General features: G+C 42.3%; 1 protein-coding gene across 6 annotated transcripts in view; it reads left to right on the top strand.

Moving 5' to 3' along the window:
• nrxn2b (neurexin 2b) overlaps positions 1-23,789 on the top strand; it is a 598,599-nt gene that overhangs the window by 502,755 nt on the left and 72,055 nt on the right. For all 6 annotated transcript variants that reach the window (XM_062384235.1, XM_062384230.1, XM_062384231.1 and 3 more), the window contains one exon: positions 559-740. In XM_062384235.1, coding sequence (XP_062240219.1) covers positions 559-740 — 182 coding nt within the window. The remainder of the gene's footprint in view (positions 1-558; positions 741-23,789) is intronic.

The raw sequence follows: 23,789 nt of genomic DNA, 5'->3' as shown, positions 1-23,789 counted from the left end.
TTGACGCGGAGATCTGAGGTATTTATTTTGTTGACGTTGACTTGTGCTGGTTATACTGACACCATAGCCAACACAAAGTTTGTCAGTTCGCCCTAGTTTGAATGCAACGCAACTGCAGGCAACCGAGGGCAAGTGTAACAGCAGAGGCCCTGAACATTAACATTTCAAAGAGCAGTGACAGCCAGCACGGGTGCGAGTGCTAGCGCTAATGCTAAACATGACTTCAGGATCACGATATTCACTGGCAGTAAAACAACAGTTTACAAATGGAAATGTTCAAGCCAGCCATTTTTCCACTTTCTGTGAAATGCTTTCAAGTAGAATTCATATTGTGAGCCAGAATGTGACTTTTCTCTCAATGTCTGTGCGTGCAAATTATCTAAAAATGTATGACAAATATTAATAAGAAAGCTTCATGATCAGTCTTTTGTATCCGAGACCGATCATGTTCTGCATCTGTGTTTGTAAACACGGAAGTCGTCTTTCCAGCTTTTATAATGTTGTTATTGCATTGTAACTAAATGATTGTCCAACTTTCTCCCTGTTTTATTTCTGCAGCTGGGACAACTTACATCTTCGGGCGAGGCGGAGCCCTCATCACATATACCTGGCCACCCAATGACCGGCCGAGCACAAGGGCAGATCGGCTGGCGGTGGGCTTCAGCACGCAGCTGAAGGAAGCCATTCTGGTCAGGGTAGAGAGTGCCAAGGGACTGGGAGATTACCTGGAGCTGCACATAGTAAGATACCGCCTCAGGGGGTAATAAGGGGGGAATGAGAATGTATCATAATCTATATTCAATCAGATGCCTCGTTGAGAAAAACCCCAAGAAAAAATGGGGGATTTGGAAGAACCTATATAAGAATGGTAGAAAGGGAAAAAAATGACTTGCATTGTGCACTGTGATTCCATGGAGAATACACAGTCACTGGAGAATGAATAAGGAGGGAAGAAATGAGTGAAATAAGGAAGGAGAGAATTGTACTTTGAACTAAGCAGGAGCAGTGGAGGAAAGAAAAGAAAGAGGAGACACAAGATGAATGTGTACTTGTTGTGCACTCCTAGATCTCAGGAATAATTAGTCATACTAAAGTTCATTTTTTTTTTAATTAGGACTTAAGATGGAACATAAGGTCTTTTAGACATGATACGGCAACTGCGTGGAGTGTGATTGAATTGTCATTAAATGGCATGTTAATAATTTTGTTTGAGTGAGTTACAGCCAGAGTTTATATTCATTCAAACGACAGTGTTTCCCTGTAACAGCTGGGGGGAAAGATGTGTAGAGATACGACTGTGTCACTGTTTTCTAGTCTTAACTGCACTATCTGCACAAGTGTGTGCATGTGTGTGTACGTGTACATGTAGGTGAGCGTTTGTGTGTGTGTGTGTGAGAGCATCCTGGTGACCCCAATTTGTTCGAGCTGCCCATTCCTGGAAGCAACAGGGAACATAGTTGATCCCAGGTCACTTCCCATCCAGTGCTCTGTAAACTGAGAGGGACGGAGGGATGCATGATGGGAAGGAGAGAGGGATAGGTGGAAGAGTTGGGGGAGTGGAGGAGGGATATTTTGTCAGTGATAAATAATGACAATGACTATACTGATGCAACAACTGGTGCTGGAGTTGAAGTGGTGATGTAGGTCAACTGGAACAATTTAGAACTTCTTATTTAATACATCCAGATTACTCAAGACAAGACACAGACCTGTTCAGTTTATCCTGAAACAACTTGTTTCAGAAATGGACCCTGTTTAAACTTTTGGCAGCATCTACTGTAGAATAGCCTGAGGAGTGAGATTTAGTTTTTCGGGATGAGGTGTTAATATTTTTCTATAATTTATAGCATAGTATCTTTAATTTTCCTATAGGGTGTCACAAGAAATTTCAGAGGCAGATATCTATATTCCTGGGGAAATAAATCCAACATATATGAGCAGAGCGAGGTGACACAAAAGTTTGGCAAGATAAAGTTATTTTTGTAATTTCAGGGAACTTATCCTTTAACTTCGATTCAACTTTAAGTACTTTAGTAAGTACAGTGCATTAGTTTTTTATTCTAACCTGGAGGAACAGCTCCTCTCCGTTTATCTGATCCTGTTGCTCACTATCTCATTCTTCTCTCAAGTGCATCGTCTCTATCTACTTATTCCTTTCATTTACTCCCTCACTGCCTCGTCTCTGGCCCGCTCTCTCTCTCTCTCTCTCTCTCTCTCTCTCTCTCTCCGTCTCACAAACACATCAGTGCCTCAGCCACACCAGCCCGGCTTCTCTGCTCCCATTGCAATTACATTTCATTTGCTGCCATTCCTCCCGTGTCGCTCCCCTAAATGACTCTGTTCAGCCTGTGGTGGGTGTTTGGGTCCTGTTAATTATGCCCGTCTCTCTTTGAGGCGAGGAGTACAGGCAAATTAGACCTGAGAACCCAAGAGCCGTGGCCTCATATCATTCCGCCTGATGGGGGCCTCACGGACCCAATCAAACTATGAAATAGCTCTACGTTCAAACAGTGATGGTGGCCTTGAGGTACCATACCTTGGGCCTTCTTCGTTAGCTTTGGCTCGTGGTTCCCAAATAGCCTTTTTCTTTTCATTCTAGATTAGCCTGTGCCATGGTCTCCAATAACATTTTAAAGAACGTAATTGGCATATTTAAAAGTGCTCGTTTCAATTCATTGTTGACATTTTTTGAAATTCAGATTTTTGAGAACAGACGTCCACAATTACACATAAAGGAAATTATTATATTGATTGTTAAGTTAAGATAAGTCCGTAATATGGAGTGGGTTTCACAGACTCTGTCTCATGATACATCACCGTCTGTTCATAACATGCCACCATGGATGTGATGCTACAAATCCATTCGTCTCTTTCTATACCCTCCCTTACTTATAGCAGGCCTCCATTTCCTTTATTCCTCCCCCCACCCACTCCCTTCCATTACCTGACACAGGGCAGGACATCACTCACTAAATCTTCATCTTCCTGACACGGCAACATCAGGCACCAGGGTAGAAGATGTAAAGTGGAGGTTGTGGGATGAGGCGCTTGAGCCGAATCTGCTGAGTGGGACTGCTTTAAAAAAAAAAAAAAAGGACATGAAATATCCCCACAAGACCCTGTTTCGTGCACTCCACTAATTATTTACTGTGTCTGAAAGTGCGGCAAACTTTCCCGCTGACATTTTGAAAGTACTTGATGAAAAAGCTTTGAAATTCATTATCTGGAAAATGCCATAGGAATGACTCATCGCCGAGCAGACCAAATATGACGGTGCATACTTTTGTTGCAGTGCAGTGTTTATCAGGTGCGTCTAATGCTCCTCCGTCACCCAGGTCAAGGGACATCAAGCACTAGTAAACCAAATAAATAGCAAGCTGGACTCTCTGTTCATCCAGATGACTTCATTGCTTTTGCTGACTGGTGTGGGGAGTTCCGCTGCATTCAATCATCCAGAGAAGTGAAATACCACACAACTCCCCTAGAGTCACTAGAACTAATTAAGCCTCTTGGATAAATGGTGAACATTTTCAAGAATACTCAGTAAGTCTGGTCACCTTTTACTCTGTGTGCTCAAATGATCATGCCGGTAGAACGTAGCTCAAGTTGTAACCGGAGTAATGCACTCGTCTGAGTTAACAGCTGTTTTTATAGAAGGCTGGCAGTTTTTTTGGTTTAATCAGTCAGTGCAGACTTCGCACTTATCAAATTTGTCGTCTTTCATTCTTAGACAAAATGTTATTTCTGTAAAGCTGGGTCTTTTTCAGCTTGCTTTGCTACTCCTGGATCCATCTACAGTATTTCACAGAATTCTATTGCATGATGATTTCTGATGAAGGTTGTGAATGGACTCCTGGATTTCCCTTGTCCATGATTTTGACGCCATTCCAGTTTATGTATGAGGTTTCATTTAAGAGCTCACTTAAATGCCTTGAGGGAGAAGTTACACATTGTACGTTTTAACAGGCTGTAGATTCGGGAATATTCACAATAGAAAGTGTTTTTGTTCCAGAGGTTAACAATGAATCTTCACATTTTTTCAATCAGGAATCGAAGCCAAACAGAAGTGGCAAATATCAAAAGATGTGACTAATTTCCTGCGTTACAAACTTTATTCTCTCCGACATTGAAAATACCCATTGGTTTCACCACTCGCGGCATGAATTCAATGGGAACAGACACAATTATTATTACTTCAGTGAGCCTTTCTGTTTTCTTTCGATTTAGTCGACAGGATGTCCCCCAGTCTCCCGGATGTCTTTCACAGAGTGTTAGCTCAACAGAAGTACAAATGGTCATTTGGGAGGGCAGGACATCATCTTTGCCAATCTTCATGACATTTCTACCATCAGGGCCTGGGGTGTGAGATTCAGGGAATGAAGGGTACAGACAGATATCGAAGTGGGCTGATAGCTAAATCTCCCATCTGTGGCTGCTGGAAAAGGTAGATGTCCTTGCAAGACCTTGGAACTCAATCATAAAAAGAAAAAGGTTATAATTTATTTTAAAGAATAAAGTTTATTGAAGCCAAAAGCAGTGTTTATCTTCAGTACGTTCTTTTTTTCTTTTGGTTAGCCATTTTGAATTCACTTACTGCACCAAAACTGTGTCCAAGTATAAGGAGCCTAAGTTGCTGATCATGTGTCTGGTCGCAGTCTTAGATCTCCCCTTATAGTTTTCATTAGCAACAGTTATAAAATGACATTTTCAGAACAGGTTTAAGATGAGACTTTTGAGTCCGTATCCCAGACAGCTCACCTCATAGTTCAAGTGTTATTTTAAGGATGCACATTCCTCCTTTGCAGTGTGATAAATGCGATGTAGGACAAGAGTCTGGTGTGTTTGCCCTAGGGTCCTATCCTTTTTGTTTTTGTGCTGACAGCCTGAGTTTTCCACAAACATTGGCAATTCCAAAGTTTGCCATGCAGAAAGTGTTGCCTTTCATTTTGCCTTGGCTAGAATGCCTCATCTTTCTCCTGCCGCATGCTCTGCTGTCCTTGCTGCCTGGCTCAGGTGACAGTGATGCAGTCAGCCACTACCCTGCCCATTAGCAAACTATGGCATCGAGCTGACCTAAGTTTGGAAGACCAACTCACCTTATGTATCCAACATCCCTAAGTGCTTCAATATTGAGGAAATAGTGTGTCTAGAATTAACTCATACTGCGTCTACTGTCTTCTGCTTTATGACTCATCAGGATTAACAGGAACTACAGGTTCTTCACTCTCAGCAGAAGTAATGTGCATTGCTTTGTTTACTTTTTAATGTTTTTATGAAGCTGTTTTCATTAATGAAGCAACAAGTATCGGAGTCATTATTTTCATGAGCTTCTCATAAACTTACTAAATGGCCTGACAGAAGCTGTGGTGGTTTAGATGCACCTTTCAAAGAAGGACTTGCACAATCTTTTTTCGATATTTTTCCAGGGTGTCTGTTTGTATTTATTGCTGTTCTCACAGGCACCGCTCACCTTTGACAGTCATTACATTTACAGCTGGCAAGTTGTCGCAGTAACTGCTCTGTGGGATGTGTCTCATCTGCAGTTATGGGCCAGTGCACAGCGCACAGCGGGCCAACCCGAATACCTCCATCACTGGCTGTCCGGTCCCGGCTCATAGCATTAAATAAGGGCTGACTCTGATTACGCGTGAGGGACACATCCCTCACTTCAGCTGTCTACTCCGAGCAGGGGCAGAGAGCAAGGGAAGGGGCCGTTGAGTAAAGGGGACATGGCTATATTTTCTCCTCTTGACCCCACCCTTACCCCTCGCCCAGCGTGTGACAAATTGGCCGAGAAAGGAAAAGGGATAGTGCAACCCAGTGTTCATGTTTCTGTTCACAAGCTTTTTGTGGCCAACATCCCAGCAGTCAAATGTGAAGTGCAGCATCTGACTTCATGAGCTTCATGATGCTAATGTCAGAAATGAGCTCCTTTACTCTCACCGCTCACTAATGAGAATCACATTTTTTTAATACACCACCGCCCTGCGTTTTTTCATTTGCACTTTCCGACAGCCACAGGTTATCTATCAAGGCTTTAAGTAGACACCTGTTTAATTATGGGTTGAAAATGTGATCTGACATGTGACGGCAGCCTGGGATAAGATGAGTGGCGAGGAGAACAGGGTGGATGGAGAGCTTTCAGAGTGCAGTGGGGAGCTGAGAGATGCTGGCGTCAGATAAAGGCAGATGGTGATGCAGATAAAACTGTCAGAGGGAGGCAGAGGCTTTTATCCTCCACTCCCTGCCCCCGGTAACACAGACACACACACAGAGGAATGGGTGTGTATGCATGCACAGACACACGCACACACATACAAACACACAGCCACACACGCCATTATTCCCGACTAGCTGTCAGTAGCGCCCACTGCTCTGAGTTTCCAGCTTAAGTTGTGTACAGACACATTTGCAAGGACACCTTCACATTCTCTCACAGGACAGGTGTGATTAGACATTGTAGACTCTTGAATTCATTCAAAGTCACAATTTACAACAGTAGCCCTATTGTCACCCTGCATCTTGTTATTATTTTTTTATTTACAAGCCCCAAACACACAAACACTTCCTTTCTTAAATGGGTGTCACTACTCTGGCCTACTCTCCTTCATCTTGTCAGGGGAGAAAAAGCCAAGCACGCCGGGAGAGACGGACAGAGGATGCGTGTAGAACAATTGAGGGGGAAAGGGAGGCATTGTTTTGATGAATGCAGCTGCCTCACAAAGGGGAGCTTGGGCCACCGTTGGTAATGAGATCGGATCCTGGTGGGTTTGGCAGGGTCTCTCTCCTCAGTCGGCAGGAGGATGACAGCATATCGATTAATCCCCCCCTTTCACATCACTAATTAATCGTCCCATGTGGGTGTGGTGTGTTCACTGAAGATAGGTGGTGGGGGGGCAGATTCTACCTTAGATGTTTCATCATTGGGGGCTAACAAGGAGATTAGGAGGCAGACCTTCCTATAAATCCCACTTCCTTCACTAGGATCCGTAGACTTCTTGAATAAGCAACCATTCATTACTAAAATCCTTTCATTTGACTGGTGATGTTTGTAGAGGGTTATACACAGCATGGGTTTAATTACTGACACAAAAAATACAGGAGCCTGCTTCTTGTACCTGTTGGTTATTTGTCTTGATGTTAGACGTAGAGCACAAATCCAACACGTGACTCAGAAGTGCTGAAGTGCGGCTCGCCTCACTTCGCTGTGTGGCTTTGTTAATGTGTCAGATTTGAATGTAAGTGGTCTATTAGACGGCCAATTATTTATTACACTGAATTATATGCTGTCAGAAAGTCGCGGCTCACTGCACCGGTTGGAAGGATTTCAAGAACATAATTCCTTAAGCTAGCAAAGCACTTCTGGCCACACCCCTTTTCACATCTGGTTAGAAGTTGCTGTTTGACGTGTGGTCACAAACTCAATGTGATTAAAACCCGTTGAGTGCAGAGAAGGGCAGCTGTTGCCTGAGAAACGCTGCATTGATTTACTCTTGAGATATACTCTCTGAACAAAGTGATGAATGGAATCAAATTGAATGCACAACTGTTGATTATTTTATCTGCACCTCACTGCACTGTGGTTTGCTACGCCTTAGCCTCAGCGAGTCCACAGAGAGGAGGCATTACATTACACCAGGCTGATTTAACAAATGTTTTGTTCAAAGCAGCTCATACATCAGAAGCAATTCGGGGTTTGGTGTGGACAGTAAAAGAGTATCAAAGCTATCACCCGTAAAACATAATCTGAAGACTTGACTCCAGTGCAGGATCGCTTTTCCTTCTTGGCTGATGGTTCTGTCGCTTACATTTAATTTGTCCTCATATTTAAACATCAAGGAACTGTAGTTCACTTATCGTTCCACCTTAAAATTCCACCTAAATCGTGGACAATACAAACTTGTAACTGATCAGTCCATTAAAAATAATTATAAAATAATAAAAATAATAATCTTTTAGTCAACAAAGTGGCCTTACCTCTGTTTACTGCCTGTTGGTCACTGTTCATGTAGCTCACTCTGGCTATGTATCCTGTGAGAACAAAGTGGGAGATGGACTTTTGGATCAATAAGCTATTAGGGTCCAGGAGAGCAGACCTGTCTGTATGGTTTCCATCCTGCCTTTAATAATCACCTGGGAAGGCAAACTACCCTCTTTCTATTCATTCTCGTCATCTCCTTTCATCCACCAATCTACCCCTGTATTCCTGCTACATGCTTGTAGAGTACACACTGGTTCAGCTTAGTCCAGAAGTCTTCTTCTGATGCCTGTGTTTTATTTTTATAGATTTCCATAAAAATTTTGCAATTGGCATTAGGTTGCATTGACACAGCCGGCATAACCGTGTCATATTACTGAAGATTGTGTAAATGTGTGGTATTTTACGTTTGTTGTGTGGTAAAGTTAAAGTAGAAAAGAATCGAACGAATTAAGGAAGGTGGAGGGAAGGAAAGAGATGTGCTGTTAAACTACCCCTTCTGCCAAAAGGTGCGGATCACCGGCGTCAGATTCACCTTGTTGTGGGCATGTTGTCAATATTTCATTGACTAAACAACTAAATCTCCAAAGGGCTCATTGGTAGATTCTGGCATCCCAGAACCAGCCTCCAACATTTACCCACTAATCAGTTTCCATGATCACTCGTTGTCATGTTGATTTTCTTGGAGCCCAGCAAGGATCCCTGCACCTGAGCCATATCCACTGGCTGCTTCTATCGTCTGCCTCTGAGACTGACCAAGACTGAAAGTCAAGAGCATGGATGGTGGAAAAAGATGAGAAAGCATACATTTACCCAGTCTGCTTTGTCTTTGGTGAGATGCCCTGAGGCACAGACCACTGTGAGGTCCTCTCCGAATGTCACAGCTGCACCATCCACCCTGCTTTTTCCTTCTGGATGCACTTTATCCCTCCTCACTCACTTCAGTAAGCCCCTGACTAGCAAAGACAGGCTGTCCTGTTTAGTATCTACATTCATCTAACACAACACAAACAAGCATCACTCATTAGAAATGATGCCTTCATTTGCATTCTTATTAATCTACACCTACTAATGCTGCTGCTGCTGCTATCAACTATTCTCTATGACTAATACGCCACAGTGGATATGTCATCCTAAAACACACACCTATTTCCTTGGCTTCCATGCAAACTCCCAATGTTCATAACACCTCCCCCCAGCATCTGGCTGTGCCTTGAGTATCATTGGGAGCTGCCTCGTAGCATTATCTAAGACATTTTGGACTTTGGCTGACCCTTGTGTATTTTCTCCCCTATGGTTCAGCACCACATTCTTAAATCATACTCGACCTTTCCATGGAAGTTTGTCTATTGACTTTCTGTACTGTTTTAATGAAGCTTATGCTTTCTATTGATTGCAAAGCCACTATTTAGTGCACTGCTTCCCCTTTAATATCTCATTGGCCACCAAATGAGCATCACTGTTGCCCCATGTCCCTTGGGAGAAATAAGGCATAGCTCTTTGCCCAATACCTCGAGGGCTTTGTTGCAGTGAGGAAAATCAACACAGTCATGCTAGTCCAAAGATCTGCTTTGAACTTTTCCACCTCTTTCTTAAAATAGTGGTCAGCTTAAAGCCCAAACTCGGTTACCACATCCTTGCTCGCTCTTATCTCGGTGTACTTGTCAACTACCTTGGGGAGGGTATTTCAACCTGAACATATTTGAACACAAAGGAGATGCTGAAAGCAGAACGGGAAAGAATGACGCTTAGAAAGAGAAAGTAACATACTGACAGAAGTAGAAAAAAGGAGAAGCAACTGAGCTGAGAAGAGAGAGAGAGATGGCCAAGAGATGCAAAACATTTGTTTACATCTGCTCATTCATGCAAGAGTCTACATGTCTATGTTTTCAAGGCATCTGCGATGTGCTCAAGGCAGAAATGATGAATGCATCTTTTCTCTGTCGCCATTTTTTAACTTTGCAAGTCCATTGACCATTCTGCTGTTGACAGACCACGAGAAAACCACTTCATTATTTACTGCTTTTGTTGTTCAGAAAATGAACGCCATTAAGAAGTAATGTCTGAAGCCGTCAGCATAAAACTGGTCATGGCTGAGAGGGAAGCTTTTAAAAAAGGGGTCGTTGTAGAGCAAAGATAATAGGAGAACAGGCTTTTTAAAAACTCTTCTTTTTGAGGAGTTAAGGAGCTCTTAATAAAAACCATTGTATGTTTGAATTCAATTCCACATAAATCCCCCGAGGGAGAACGGCTGGACCAGGAAGAGAGCCGTGGCTTGTCCGTGATCCTTTACTATTTCACTGAGGTTGAATCTATAGTTGACATTGACTGGTTCATAGATGAGCGTATGGCACACGTTATTATGTACTTTTTGAATAGGTGTGTAGGAAAAGTTCTGTTGGAAGGGAGAAAATGAATTGTCCGCCACTTTTCATTGATTTTGATCCAGTTAGATTATGTGTTGTTTAGAGGTACATTTCACATCTGTTGTTTTGCTTCGGCCCGAACTGAAAAGTCCAAACCTGGGAAGTGTTAATGCACTTTAGTTTGTCATCTATGGCAATTCAATCCACATTTACTGGAAACAGTGTTATTGTCAATATATGCCATCCTTCACCCAACCACTTCTGCAATCACACACCTGTCTTGAATTGTGTGTTGACATGTCAGCTTGTACCATCATAAAAATGTGAATCTTGCCCATGTTTTCCAGCCCCCTGTGCGTTGATGGCAGCATTTAATAGGAAAGCTGTGCGCACAACCACAGTGCATGTTAATGATAATTGTTCACAACAGGCAGTTCTGTAATAATTTTTACCATTTTGTTTTTGGTTCTCCTCCAAAGCTTGTCTGATCTTCTGACAGCTCATAATAATTATCTCATTGGATTTACTTTGTGGTGACTTTGCAGTCGTACCATATCCCAGCAGTTAACTTACATCATTTGTAGAATAAGGTCTGAGACTAAAAAGAACAGTCACAATATCCAAGTTTCACTTCTAAGATCAAAACTGAAAATGTCGTCTTATCCCTCATACTGAGCACATTGCCCTCTTCTCTCTTTTCAATTTTTTCTGCTCTACGAGTCCAGTATTTTCACCAGTAATCCATCCCTGCTGATATGGGTGAGTGAGGTCTCAGCTCACTGAGCATTCAACTGTCCTGTCTTCCCAGAGAGATGAAATCTTGTTGTCGGAGAAGCAATAACCGATGTCCAATGGGCCCCCAGGGTCTCTGCAAGCCTGTCACAGAGACCATGCCATGACTGTTCACTGCTGCATCTTTCATCTGCTGCAAATAGGATTCCCCTGCCGCGGCTGCTGTTTGGTAAATCTGTCGTGAAGACCAGTTTGGGTTGGATTTGTAGGATTGGTCAAGTTTGAGACGTGTGTGGACAGACGGAAAAAAGAGTGCTGAGGGAAGTTTATGTGTAGCTTTAAATGTTTCTCTAAACAGATGTATGTGGTTTAGTCATAATTATGATTCCCCTGTAGTGGTCCCTCCTCTTTTGCATGATACTGATCATTTCTACAGTGTATCAGTTATCCGTGCGACATAAAGGAGCAGCAGCTTAATGCTCTCTTCTTTCACTCAATCCCCCCTCTCCCCCCTTTTCAACAACAATCGGCTTGTACTCTGTTTACTGTGTAGTCTTTGACTGTATCCTCTTGTGTGTCTTTTGTGTCTGCTTTGTGTTAGAATTGGCTCTGAATTTGATCAGAGATGGAAAAGGAGGGATGGGGGAGAACATTTGCATAGCTTTCATTTCGGCCACTGCTCTTTCTCCTGGGGGTGGGGTAGTGTGAGGGAATCACACAAGCAGTCAAACAGGAAATGGCATCAGCAAACAAGGGAACACAAAAAAATGGGCTTTTGTTTCTTGAAGCTTGCGTTCACAGGAGCTGTGAAAATCAAGACCTGTAGAGGGAGGTGATTGATTCTTTTGTGACACGTTTATAAGATGTGGAGGAAAACATGCAAACAAAAGAACTGTGTCAGCCTGAGACTACTCTGCAAAGTCAAGTCAGGCTCTTTGATTTTCTCTGAGCAGACCTGTCTCGCATGCTCGGAGACACATGCCTAATATTTAGGGGGAAGCAAAGTCACAGGGGAGGAACCTCTTATAAGTGATTGAAGGATTGGTGTCATCTTATTATTCCTGCACAATTTAGGAGGAGAAGGAAGTTCATCATTCATTCAGTGGCTGCCACCACTCGGAATTGGGTTTCCTTGGTTCATCCAGTTGGGTTTGGGACAATCACATGCAAGAAGCAGCAACTGCCTTTTGTCAATTAGTTTGTAATCACATCTTGTTTTGTGAGTTTCACTTTGAGCGGTAACTTCTGAGAACAAATCACAAGCTACTCTGCTCGATGGAAGGAACGTCATAATTTGCAAGTGAAAGATAAAGACAAGCAAAGGTAATCTCCAGCAAATAAACTTTGGGCTAATACTTAATCCGGCAAGCAGGAGTCACCAAACATACAGGTCATTAGATTAGTTGGAAGCTCCTTTTTTGAAATTTTGAAATTAGCAAACGACATTGAGGAAGTAGCAACAGTGAGTGGGTTCATTTTATTCTCGTGTTTCCTCATTTCCCAACTCAGTGTGTCATTTTCTTTTTTTTATAATATCTATGTTTTTCTTCTTCCGCTCCATCTTTGCTGAGTCAGCACTTGCACTTAAAGAGTCAGGCTTCAGATTGATATGCTGAGTAAGGACTCTTATATCCGTAGCTGATGTAGCAAAAGGCTGAGGGGAGAGCTGGTGCAAGTACGGCATGGAAAATTCAACACTTTGACTGTAATGAGGGCAGGAAGGGGCCCAAAAAGGGAAATGTGCAGACGTTATTTTATCGGCTATGATTCGGGACATTTGGGGACATGAGCAGATTAGCAAATGTAGCAGGGATGAATCAGACATTTTCCAGCAGATATGTAAAGTTAAAGATTGTACCTGGCAGTGGCAGGGTCATGAATTTGCATAAGGGGTTATTTCCAAGTCAGAGTCCACCAACTCTTGACTATTATCCTGTGCATTTTGGGCCAATGGAGTCATCCCACCCAACTAAGACTGGGGCAGCCTGGGGCAGTAGCCGTCAAGCTGTTCATCTCCTGAGCAAAGAGCTGGGCCAACTCGAGGAAAAAAAGACTTGTTAGTTGGACGTCTTCCCAGAGTAATTAGTTGAACCCATATGCCTGTTTGATTAATACGCAGATGAAAATGATCTTCTCCCAGCCATTCTGCTCGGCTTAAGCTCCCTCCATGGTGACCAGGTTGGATGTCAGTTTGGACAGTTTGCCACTGTTGACTCATGTGCCGGGCATTTGTGGTGTAGCGTTTAAAGAAGATCCCGTTGGATTTGCAGATCCACGTTACTGCTTTTGTAGCATGATAAATGGAGGAGAGGGCCGCCCACAGTCTCCGTATTGACAAATGAAGCCTTTCCCCCGTCTTGCTTACTCCACCTGTTTGCTGGTCTCACATAGCTATGCAATCTTTGCTCACTCAGCCGGGGCATAATCCATACATATTTGATAGATAGAGTGAAGTTATCAAAGCTGACAGTCCCAGTAATTAGAAAAAGGCAATAGTCAAGGCCAAGGAGACCATTTCCTCGATGGATTAACAGCAATCACTTACAGCGGCGTCCTCAAGCTGTTTACACTGGCAGATATGAGGCAGATGTTTTGAGCATCAGTTATTTCTTTCGCTGGATCCACTTGATCAAAAGCAGTGAGCTAACTAATCAGTGGTCTGCAGCAGATGTATTATCATCAGAGAGGAAATAAGATGCGTAAACAACAGGCACTTTCCGTCCATCCTCTCTCTCTCTCTCTCTCTTTCTCTCTCTCTCTCTCTCTCTCGCTCTCTCTCTCTCTCTCTCTCTCTCACACACACTCACTTATATTCATGCATTGACACATGTGCAGGCTCATACACTGCAACCGACCTGGGAGGGATGACCTGAGCACTGACTGTGATTCCAGTTACTCAGAGAAGAGGAGAAGACCCAGGAGTTATTCCTAGGGCCTCCACCTGCTGTTTTAACAAGAGCCTTTGACGGGTCAGACGATCAGGGGTGTGGCCTCTTAAGCTTTGGTGCCCCCCACCAGGTGTACAGCTCTGTGGTATCCTGCTGCACTCTCCTCGATCTTCATGGACAAAAAATCCCCAAAAAATCTAGTTTGCGCCAAAAAGGCAAAAGGGTCATTGCTTATATTGTCCCATACAATAGTTCCTGTTGACAGAGCCATCCCACAGGCTGGAAGGTTTAGAGGGGAAGCAGGGAGGAACGTTTTCACACTCCAAACATCACATATGCATGCAGACATGCACACAGACACATGCTCCATAAATCTGTCCATGCTGGAGGCTGTCACGGCAGGGTGTTGAGATGCCATGCTTGCCATGACAATTAGCTGCACATCTGGCCTGATGATTCAGGGAGTCGACCAGACAGCTGGTACAGCACTACCAGTGTTTAATGTGTAAATCTGGAGGGTCCTGCACATTTGAGAGTGGATACAGTCTGTGAGGGGAGGGGGCTGCAGGTTAGCCACTGAATCAGATGTTAAATGAAAAGTGTGACAAGGCGTGTTGCCAGCAGAGAAATACTGCTGCTTTTCTCAGACAGCAGGTGCTTCTCAGCTGTAGAGTGAGTAATGAAGTGTTTCAACTCCAACTATGAGCACACGGAGCAATAAGGATCAATGCACATACTAAAATATTATGTGAACATTTACATTCCCTGTCTCTTTTTTTGTTATATTCAGTAGACTGTTGTTTGTATTTACTGCAAGACCATAAAAAGAATTGACCAGAAACATAAATCAATCAGAACCTCAACAGAGATTCACGGTCTTTGAATCGTTGTTACTACAACAAAATAACATTCTGTATTTCATTGATGCAAGCTGTGACAAGTCCTGATAAAAATGATATTAAAATAAAACAATGCATTACATTAGTGCAGTGTGTACAAACAATAAGAAGTTTAATTTCTCACCCACAAAATGTCACATAAATCACGCCAGAATACTGGTAAACTAATGAATGTTCTTAAAAAGAATAACTATTATGTGATGTGTTTATACTACCATTTATCACCATTGCACTGCTCCCAATTATCCACAAAGCACAACAAGACCTCATCGATCTCTCTGTACCATACAAGGTTATGTTTTGTTTTTCACATCCACAAAAAAGCAAGAAATGTCCTGCAAATACAGAATACGAATGCAGCTGGTTTCAGGATAACTTAAAAAAATACACATTTCTCCGACAGTGGCATGCATGTAAACCAAACACACAAACAAACGCGGAGATGTGAACTGCAGGCACAACCATCGCTTTCTCATCTGGGTGAAACAGATAACAGATCGGCAGCGCGTAGAGGTTCATTCCTGCTATGACAGTGGATGTGTTGATGGATCAGGGGGAGAGAAAGAAGGAAGAATGCTGGAGTGAGTAGTTCATGTTATCATGTTTCAATGCTACTTGCAGATGTTTGAGATCCATGGAACCTGCTTTTCAGGGCACGATTTCTAATTTAGCCTATTTGAAGAAGCATTTCACTTTCAACAGTGTGTTTTTTTGCGACATATAATACTTAAACAAGCAGTACATAGTAAATTAAAGTTAGTTATTGTTTGATCCTATTAAATTGCAATACAGCAATAGGAGATGGTAAACAGTACTAATATAGTATTATCATCAAGTAGAGGAATACTTAATTCATACTAAATACTCAAATTAAAGATCAACCCTTAACTTTTGACTAAATATTTGTGAATATATTTTGTATCAATTGTGTGTGATTAAAAGGAATTGTTGTACTGAGCAGCAGCTTGTGTGTCTGAGAATCAGTCAAAACATGTATAACAATCCAGACCGACAGCAGTAATGAAGCACAGTGAGGGAATATATTATTAAATCAGGTTAGTCTGGCAACTGATTGTTTGTTTTTTAAGATTTGAAAACGCTTATATTGATGTGATGCCTGATACACAGCATTTTATAATTCTTATCTTTCAGAGGGCAGTATCTGAAAGGAATAATTTTGTTAGCCCTAGATGGCATCTTGATATTGTGACATATAAGAAACAAGGGCAAAAGGCCATTAAACAGAGCAAATGCCTCCATGTGAGGCTGCGAGGAACGTAGCATTCCGACACCCAGCCACACATCACCGGCCCCACAAGTCCCTGACTCTTAATTATCCCCTGGAATGATGAAAATGAAAAAGAAATAGTAAAGATGGAGCCATAGCCGTGGCGGCTGGTGGGTCATTTAGCCAAGCATTTATAAAATGAGATCCCCTGCTCGGGCTGGTGCCATATTAGAAAGTCTAATGTCTGTCTGGAGAGATAAAGAGAGCTAAGGTCACCCTAATCTGCCAGTTATGCTGGGCGACGTTTCGTGACTGCCGGAGGTTGTGGCCCCAGACACACACCGACACCTCGCAGCCCACTCTGTCTCACAAAAAGTTAGCGTTCAACCAAACAGACGCAGGTTCAGGTCATCAGAATGAGAAAGATGGTGACGGGTAGAGATAGTGACGGGTACACCTTTCTCTATCTCTTTTTTCTTAAGCCTATCTGCTATTTATCAGGTCCATTAGTCTCCTCTTGAACCAAAAATTATAGATAATATATGAGTGTTATTAGTATTAAGTGTACAACTATAATTAAAGCATCACGAGAGCCAAACTATGATGTGCAGTGTTTTGTGTGAAGGAGCATCACCAGCACTGAGAATGCACCTGCACAGTTTATATACTTATAGTTTATATAGTTTATTATACCTATAGTATACCCTAGGTACATTGCTATACACTCCAACCAATAAATGTATTGTATGCAGCTAAGATGTCTGTTGCATTGTTTTATTCTACAAGGATATTAACAGGATATGCCACTGTCTTCTCTCTCCTGTATTTAGAGATGCAGCACTCATCTCCCACTCCAAGTTGGCTGGTGTAGGGGAGAAAGAACCAATTCCCCGATCAAACACAAAATTTAAAAAGAGCTTTAATTAAAATGTAAACTTGCTCCCAGTGTCCTACAGCACTTTTAGTCTGCTGCTTGGAAACTATTAGTTATTAATCCAAGAGGTGTTTGTTACGATGGTGCTGATCCCCCTATAATTACCGGAAGTGATCACACACCGCTGCGGTTCTCTTGGATATTTGTTCACAGCAGCCATAGAGTTGACTTTGAATCTGATAGGAAATCGTGTAATGTCACCGCTTGTGTGTTCAGCAGCATCTGATAAAGCGGCAGCTCCTGAATACATTCTCCAGTGAGAGCTGCCTCCTGCCACCCCTGTCTCACATAGGTGATTCAGCATTTGTACAAAGAGATCCATCCTAACTTCTCGTTTTATCTACTTCGTTCCGACATCCAAATATGAGCTGACGGGACTGTCAAAGCCAGGACGGAACCGCTGTATGATTCAGACACTCTCTGATCAGTGGAATATGGCTCATGTTATAAAAATGAGCAGACAGAGCCAGATATCCCCACACTGCCCGAATCAGCATCCTCTGCCAAGCAACAAGCATCGACCCTCTGGTCTTGCGGGCATGTAACACATTATGACCCTGGCGTGTCCTCCAGCAAGGCCCTGTCCTCGGCCTTTCTCGCCCTGTCAGTGTTACTTGGGTCAGGTTAGTATCAGCTGAGGCCAGGGTGTCATGTAACCTTTCAGTCCTTATCAAAGTCACGATAGATACAATCTGCCCTGAGTCGCTGCCTCTCCACATCTTGATCCTTCTGTTTGCAACATTTTCTTTCCACACCTCATCTCAATACTGAGGTCTTCACTCTTTTGAATTAGCGTCTCCTCCACTGCTATTACAGTATGATGGCCCTTCATTCCCCCATAAGACTGTAGCTAATACTCTATTAACCTTGTAACTACTTGTTGTTTTGAGTCCACATAATTAATATAATGTCAAAGTATTTATTATTATATAAGAAACAGATGCTCTTAAGAAAAACATTTCATCAGAAATTCTGCCTACATGTCGGTGTATATATGTGACAGTTGAACAGGCAGAGGCGTCAAGATAATTTGTAAGCGAGTTTTATCTAATGAGATTAAAACTGACAGCTTTTTTTTTAACATTTTGTTGATTTATTTCATAAAGACCCTGTCATTTACCATTAAACAGTCTCAACTTAACTTGTATAGCTGTGTATTTAAGCTGATTGGCGTGCTGTTGTTAATTTGCCCTCTAACCTGGAAAGTAGTTTTTTAGACGTCACAGTGTTTGTTCCACGGGCAACACAAGAAATGCAGAGGGAAGGAGACATGAGATAAAAATTTGAGTTGAAGTCCAAACTCAGTTGTGCAGCAGTCTATTTTTTTTTCTGTGCCAACCGAGGTGGACTCATGATGTCACAGCTGAATGCAATTATTATTTTGAGTGACACTGAATTAAATTGTTATTTAGCTGTCTGCAAAAAGCTTCTTTACCATATATATATATATATATATATATATATATATATATATATATATATTAAAAAAAAACAACCTCTCAGACAGTATCATACATAGACAGGTTGTGCCATCATCAAAGTATACATTAATAATTTAACTCCTCTGGGTTCTTATTTTTCTTCAATAAGAGCACAGTTTTACTTAAAATAACAGCCATTTCTCTAACATATTTACTTCTCTGTCCCTCAGTCCTTCATCACGTTAAAGCTCATTTACTCTCTCTCTGGATTTTTCTATCCACCTATTTTTTATTCACCTTGCTCTGAAGATGGGCAAATTAATGCATGTTGAAAAAGCCTGGACCATGCCATGTATTTGTTCCAGTTAGACAGGGTTTAGCCAACTCTGTAATTGGCCTGTGGCTAATCCCTGCCTTTCTTTTTAGCCACTTTCAGTGGATGGTAAATTACTTCTTCGTCTGCCTTTGGCACAAAATGGTTTAGGGAGTGTGTGTTTGTGTTTGGTGTGCACGCTATAGAGGTGAACAACGGTGGTGCTCCCAGGGTTCTAACACGAGAGCAGGCTGCAGGTATTTAGTCAATAGCAAAGCAACACATTTTGTTAGGTAAAATCAGGTATTAAATCATGCTATGTAAAATAGCCATAGCTCTGTGCTCCAATGAGACAGCATGTGATGGATGTCATGCATGTTATAACACTGACTTGGGGTAGATGGTAAACCTCATGCGCAATTAGCATCCTGAGGGTGAAAGCCTGTAAATCTGTGGAGGGTAAAGCAACTGCATGTGTGAGGTTCCAGTCTGGAGGCCCAGATACCTGCAGAAGGCCAGATTAATAGTGATGGGAAGATGAGATGCCACAAAGAATTCATTATCCCCCCTCTTGAATAAATGGGCCCTGGGCTGCGACTTGGCTGCTGCCACCTAAGATATAAGGCACGCTTTAATAAGAACTGTCGGGAAGTCTGCGTCCTGGGCATGTCCATCCCCATATGTATATGCGTGTTCCGGCCTCTCTATCCCATGCCTGTGTCCTCCACCTACATGCACAGTTCTGCACACATTGCAGGGGAAGATGTAAAGGAACAAGGAGTGAATTGAATCTTTCTTTTAAGTTTGTTTGAGAGGATTGACGATCTTTTATTGCTTCCAAGAACACTTACGGTGCACATCCTGCTGCCGGCCTTCCTGGAAAGGCTGGTTATGGACATCTCATTGAGTTTCCCAGACATTTGCTCTATGGATTAAGCAATCATCATCTGACTGTATAACTGTCTATGTGTATCTACACTGCTGTATTTTTTTATTAACCATGCCATAATACTCAACCAAACTGCAGCACTTAAATGGTCAGTTTACAATCTCTTTGAGTTTTGGACATAACTTACATTTTATGTTGCTGCCGCTCCTTTTATATAAAATGCAAAGTGTTTGCCAAATGAATAAATAAAGCTTTAGTGGAGTTTGATTGCTTTTCAGACCTTACAAACAGGCAGGTTATCAAGTACTTTGATGGAAGTATGTACTGCTAAAGTACGTACGTTTATGCTAAAACAAAAAGCCAACAACTCAAAGGAACAGCATTGTGTACGTGTGCGTGTTTGTGTTCTTGTACAGCTATCCGGTCCTTACTTTGTGACCCGACTTTAATGGACTGTTTGGGGGTTAAGCCTTGGTTTTAGGGTTAGGCATTCAGTTTTGATGGTTAGGGTAAGGGGCTAGGGAAAACATTATGCCAGTGAGTGTCCTCACTAAGAGGACACTCACTCAATAGTCACTATTGTCAATAGTCAATAGTCACTATTGTCACTGCAGCACAGACAATACACATGGGCCGGATGACAGATCCCTGAGCAGTGGTCTCACACACAGTGGTCTCACACACATACACAAGAGGGGGGGTGTAGAATCATGTTAGATCATGATGATTTACAATCTACTTTTCAGCCAAATCTTAGAGATTATGAAATTTTATTAAATTGACACTGTCCCTGATAACGCCGATAACAGAATGATTGCCACCAAATAGAAGCAAGAAATTGTATCACATGTCTCTTTCATGAAGTCTCCTCCATGCGTTATGTACTCGTATTTGAAAAACAATTAAACATGAGCTAGCAGCAAGGCAGAAGAAGAGCTGGTGCCAAAAAAAGAACAGGTCTCACCGTCAGTAGTATGACAGTAGTTCAGTTGTGCACAGTCAGATATTACGATAGAAAGTGATGCAATAAATCTATTGAACCACTTTAAAAGAAAGCATCTAAAGGAACATGAGGAAAGTGTCCCGATCGTCTGTATCTGAAAGGCCCCAAAACAAAAACATGTATCGTTGACAGATACATTAGAGCAGGAGAAAAATACAATAAAAGCAGAGACGAACAGAAAGAGGTGACTGAAGAGGTCCCATTTGATCAAGCTGAAGATGTAGTGACATTCAAAGCTGCAGTCAAAGTGGCATTTAAGACACTGCAACTCTCTTTAGTCCAAAGGCTGTTTCACGTTCAACATTCATTTTCAAAATGGAGATGAAAGATCACAATGCAGATCATAGATAGGGATGATATGATGGGGATTTTTGGGGGAGGAGTGGGGCGCCCACTACTTCAATTACCTCAATCACGCAAAGCAGTAAGTACAAGTAGATTTATGTATTTTCTGTAGAAAGTGTGCACGTGAATATGCTGAGTCTGTGGGGGGAAAAGGAGACCAACAAATATTGCCTGTTGCCCTCAGAGGTTAATTTGTCATCAGATGATAGCTGACAGATTGCTTCTCTGATATATTTTTTAAAGCAGCTACCCACGTTCTATTCTGTTCTATTTTACTCAATTCAGTGCCATTCCACTTTTGTCCAACCATTATCTGTGGGCTCTAAATCTGCCAAATCCAGTGTAGCGATTGGCTGTTCTATCACTGGGGCCGCATCATCTGCTCAACTGCTCCCACCACCCCACCACCACCACCCTCTTCCTGGCTCTTATTTTCTCATCATGCTGCTTGGCACTGTCTGCAGTACTTTTGTCTTTTCTTCAGCCAAAATGGAAGTGTCTGGCTCTGGCCCCTTCAGCACCGGCTGAAGGAAGGTTATATTTACTAGTCTCAGTAATTGGGGTTGCAAGATCTAGTTGTATGTGTGTGTGTGTGTGTTCGATGAGGTGATCATGTAGTATAACATCCAAATTACAACTCAGTTGTTTGGCTAAATTTTTATTCAGCAATTTTGTAGTTGATCATATGTAACACATAATATATATTTAGATTGAATCTAAATTTAAACCCTGCCTCTTTTCTGGGGGTGGCATCACATCTTGTTTCGGCCTCAGAAAAGGCAACTGGCTTACCGCAGTGCTTCCATCATAATTTGGCCAAATGAGTAACTTTGGCAACTTTTTTCCAGCATAAGATGCCTCTTGTCGAGAGCTACTTACGAACCGTGACATTCCCTGATAGTGGGAGGTTGAAGGATCTAATTTTTCAGACAGTGATCCTCTCGTAAGTTTTACATTAGTCCATTAATTAAGAAGGTAGGTTTGCGTAATAGCAGCAAGTGTTTTCTTGCCACAGCGCCGAGGGCCATAAGGCAACTGCACGTCACTACAGACTCATCCACTTTAGAATCATCTTGGCAAAGCATGTAGAGCTAAACAGCTCAACGGGCCCCGGGCTATTCTGTCCACTGCACCTTGCATGAAAAATATGTAAATACATCAAGTTTTATGCCTGCTAGTAGGAAAATGCAAAGTGCAAACACTTTATACCATAGCAAAACAGTGATTTGCAGGCAGTGGTGACCTTAAAGCAGCACACAGGGCTTTGCAACAAACAGGGCAGAGTTTGTTAGCCCATTAATACAAACACAGCACCGAGCTCCGGGGATGATCGTGACAAGTTCCTCCTCTTCAACTCGGAACTACCATTCTTTCTCCTGCTTGTTGCACTGCCAGTATGAACAACTGAATCAGGCTCCACACCCACCCAGTCCCCCCACCAGTTTAATTTGCATAAATGATGACTGATTCAGGTCAAGTGACCTGATTGGCTGTCATTGCATGTCTCTGACTGAGGACGGATGACTCATTTACTTTGTAATAGTGTCTCCCTCTGCTTCAGGCACTTTATTATCATCATTCTCTGACTGTTCTGTCAGTCAACCCTTTCAACTGGTTTTGCTTTATTGCCCTTTTTTCCATCACCCCGTGTTTCCCTCCTCTCTTATGGGAGACAAGACTGTGTATCAGATTGATAGTGTTGAAAATGATACTGCTGGTCTGATGACTGAGGCACACCGTGTCTATGAAGGACACTATGATAGAAGGCAGGGTGCACGCCAGGCTGAGACAAGGTGCCCTGATTTCCAGTCCCAGGCGTCAGACCACGTCTCTCATCCACCCCCACCTTGGTCTCAACCAGGCCCTTCATTCAACCTTGCTTCCCTCAAAACCTATAATTCAACCCAGGAAATTACAATCACAGAGAGCGAATGCATTTCATCATGATCATTTCCCTCAATTTAAGTCACAGCAACAAAAAGCCTCCAAGACCTTTAGTTAGTGATCATGGTACTTTTAAACGCCCATCGCTCCAAACATCTGGCCCTCCATCATTCGAAGGCGCCGGCACAAAATGTGGGCACCATTAATAAGCTTTATTACAGCACATTGACATTTCAGTGATGTCTTTTTAATTACTTTGATTGATAGTTTTGGATTGGGATGAATCCAAGACGATGGGTCAGGAGGAAGGAGGGGCAGATACTAAGACAATTCATGCAGTTGTGAATTGGTAACCTTTCCGACTCGGAGCTTAAATGTAAATGGTGCCCCAAGGGTGATGATCATACTATATATCAATGCCTTTTAGATTCACTCAGAAAACAAATGAGCCCTTTAAAGTGAAAATTTCAGTTTTTCCCCATCGAGAAGTATATATTACTGGAATTTCTGGTCAGCAAAAGATATATCTGAAATGATTATAGCAAAAACTAGCTGAGCAACTGCCTTACCATGGCCTGAAGCTAAACCTTTCAATTCCTGTCAGCTTTCACCACATGAAGAGAAAAGGATTCTTTATTAAAAACAAAGGATTCATCATTTTTCCTTCACACTTTAGCAGATGTTTCTGTAATTGTTTTCCCCTTTGGGTCATACGGCAGTGTGCTGGCTTTTTGTTGCCTCATCTGTTTGTGATTATTTAATTAAAACTCTCATGATCTCTATCCCACATGGTGGAGACAAGCAGACAACTCCTCATTTCTCTGTTCACTTGTAGGTCGACAAAGCTGCATGTTGTAGTCATCAGACGAGTGTTTAAAAATACCTAACAATACACAGCATTTTTTTAAA

The sequence above is a fragment of the Platichthys flesus genome, chromosome 24 (genome assembly GCF_949316205.1).
Source record: "Platichthys flesus chromosome 24, fPlaFle2.1, whole genome shotgun sequence".
Lineage (NCBI taxonomy): Eukaryota > Metazoa > Chordata > Actinopteri > Pleuronectiformes > Pleuronectidae > Platichthys > Platichthys flesus.
Note: the sequence above shows the minus strand (reverse complement) of the source record. Positions and strands in the feature narration are given on the sequence as shown.